This window comes from Aplysia californica, unplaced genomic scaffold (genome assembly GCF_000002075.1).
Source record: "Aplysia californica isolate F4 #8 unplaced genomic scaffold, AplCal3.0 scaffold00139, whole genome shotgun sequence".
Lineage (NCBI taxonomy): Eukaryota > Metazoa > Mollusca > Gastropoda > Aplysiida > Aplysiidae > Aplysia > Aplysia californica.
In genome coordinates, this window is record NW_004797409.1 from 990,539 (window position 1) to 993,323 (window position 2,785).

Consider the following 2,785-nt stretch of genomic DNA (forward strand, 5'->3'; position numbering starts at 1 on the left):
CTCTCTCTCTCTCTCTCTCTCTCTCTCTCTCTCTCTATCTATCTATCTCGCTCTCTGTCTATCTCTCTCTCTGTCTCTCGCCCCCCTTTCTCTCTCTATGATCACGAGCAGAGAGCTACACAAAACTGCAAATACACACACAACAACAAGCAAAGAAGAAAAGCACAGACACCCTCCAAACCAAAAATCCCTCCATCCCAAAAAACAAACAACCCGCGTCGACAAGTAAACAAAAAATCGAACACAAACAAAAGAACAAAATACACATGGACAAACAAACACCAAACACGTAGACAAACGAACAAACAAACAGACAAAACAAACATAACGAAAACAAATTAACGAAAACAAATAAGTGTTTAAAAAACCCAAAGATAAAACAAAACAAAACAAAGCAAAGCAGAGAAAAAGCAAAAAAAAACAAACAAAAAAACCCTCACCAACCCCCTTCCTCCCAAACAATGAAAAACAGCAACAAAAAACCAAACTCCAACAACAAGAAGCCAACAGACAGACTCACCTTGAAAAACGCCAAGGCGACGTTGGGCAGATAAATGAGGCAGAGAGTGAGAACGGCTAGTTTTCCCGCGTGAACCATGACTGGGTCTGCACCTGATCGGACCGCTGACGTCACCACACTCTCACTCTTTTTTGGAGGAAAGTTCTTTATTTATCGAAGTCCAAGCACAAAGCAGCGTAACCTTCAGTCCACCTCCGATTTAAGGTCAGTAAAGGCACCTCTGTGTGTAGCTGAGTGGAAGCGACCGTCTCTGGAAGGGGGAAGAAAACCGAGAACACTTTGGTCAGTTTCTTAGTTATGAGAGTAAGAGTTTTACAGTTGGAGGATACAGAGACACAGAGTTTTCTACAGTCTGGTGGCGTTGGCTTTTTTTTTCTCAAATAAATGTGTGATTTTACGCCCCCATCGACACAAAGTAGATCAATTAGAAAGTGGATTTTCAACCCTGTCTGTACGAACAGGCCATCCCAGACTGAGAGGGGTACAACATGCCCACATGAAGACCGAGATACCCGATAAAAAGGTTCCCCCAACTCGGGAATCGAACTCGAGTCTCCTGTGCGCAATAGCGAAGAACCTAACTGCTCCACACGGGTATCGGTGAATTCAACGTTCAAAACGGAAGAAACACGCAGAACTTGGGCTTGGGATGTCCAATAGGAAAATTATCATCTAAAAATGATTGATCATTAGCAAATGGTATCATTTGAAAGCTTTCTGTTTTCCTGAATTGAGAAATTCGTGAAGATGAAATTAAAGGGGTTTTGTTCAAAAGACTTTTGCACATTTTTCAACTTAACTACTTCTGTGGGCGATTGGAGGGTGTCACTGACAGGTCCTACTTTTTTCCTTTCCTTCTGTTGTTTCTGTTTGTGTGGGTGGTTGGAGGATGTCATGACAGATCCTACTTTTTTCTTTTTCTCTGTTGTATATGTCTGTCTATTTGTTTGCCTTCCTGTCTGTCCGTTCCTTATCATTAATGTTCACTAAATTTAAATGTGAACACTCTTTTAGTTTACTCAAACTCTTCTCCTCATCCTTCCTCTACTTCACCATCTTATTTTTTCTTCTTCTATTTTCTTTTCTTTTACTTCTTGTTCGTGTTCTCCTTCTCCTTCCATTTTTCCTCCTCCTTCTCCTCTCCCCCTACCCCTCCTTCTCCTCTCCCCCTACCCCTCCTTCTCCTCCTCCTCCTCCTCCTCTTCTTCTTCTTCTTCTTCCTCTTCTTCTCCTCCTCCTCCTCCTCCTCCTCCTCCTCCTCCTCCTCCTTCAAAGGTAAGGCCAGTCACCCCAGCGTCTGTTGCTCGCCGTCCCACAGGCCATGGGGTATTTCACTAGATGATGCAACACCACTCCCACACTCCCACCACTCCCACACTCCCACCCCCCCCAAAAAAAAAACACATACGCACGCGCGCGGACGCACGACAGGGGAGCCCAAACTCTCACCTTCACAAGTTAATTCAACGCGTGGCCTATTTGATTGTCCGAGGGAAAACATACAGATCTAGAATCTAGTTCTACATTAAAATTAAACAAACAACAACAGCAACAACAAAACCCTAACTCAAACACTTGAGCACTAACTGAGAGCGAAAAAATGTCCACACAAAAAAATAATTCAAAAGAACTTATCCCTTGTCATTAATACTCTGAAATTACGTTAACTGACTGCGCGCGTGCGCTAGAATTTGAAATATTCAGAAAAAATAAAAATAAAGAAATTTTTTACTTACAACTGTGTGTTTGAGAGTTCTTCAGTTAGCAGAAATCCGGTCTGTTATCCTGTATCATCCAATGGGAACTCTTGACTTTGGGGCGAACACAAACTGTCAACAAAGTTGTCTTGAAGGGGGAAGTTTAGAGTATCAACAAACTGAAGTTACAGAAGTGACAAAAATCTGAAGAGCGGTGGGAAACGGCCGCTCATTTATAGTGCGTCTTCTGGGCAGACGAGACGTGAATGGAGAAACGTGTGAACCAATCAGATTGCGCGTAGGAGGTTTGTGCGCGGAGTGATCGCTCAACGATTCCCTCCCGTCGGCCGAGAGGAGTAGCGAGGGAGCGGAAGAATACTGAGGAGTTGAGAGTTGAGAGGAGTAGGCAGGCAGACATAGTGCTGGTGGTGGTGGTTGTGGGGAAGCTGATGAAATCTCTCTTGTTGAGTTTTGCTACTCTCTCTCTCTCTCTCTCTCTCTCTCTCTCTCTCTCTCTCTCTCTCTCTTTATGTCTATGTCTCTCTCTCTATTTCTCTCTCTCTCTCTC

General features: G+C 43.7%; 1 protein-coding gene across 1 annotated transcript in view; it reads right to left on the reverse strand.

The window, feature by feature from the left end:
- LOC101847487 (zwei Ig domain protein zig-4) overlaps positions 1-2,671 on the reverse strand; it is a gene marked incomplete in the record, with an annotated part of 15,580 nt that extends 12,909 nt beyond the window's left edge. The window contains 2 exon segments of the mRNA XM_013081649.2: positions 521-770; positions 2,257-2,671. Coding sequence (XP_012937103.1) covers positions 521-598 — 78 coding nt within the window.
- Positions 2,672-2,785: the final 114 nt, after the last annotated feature.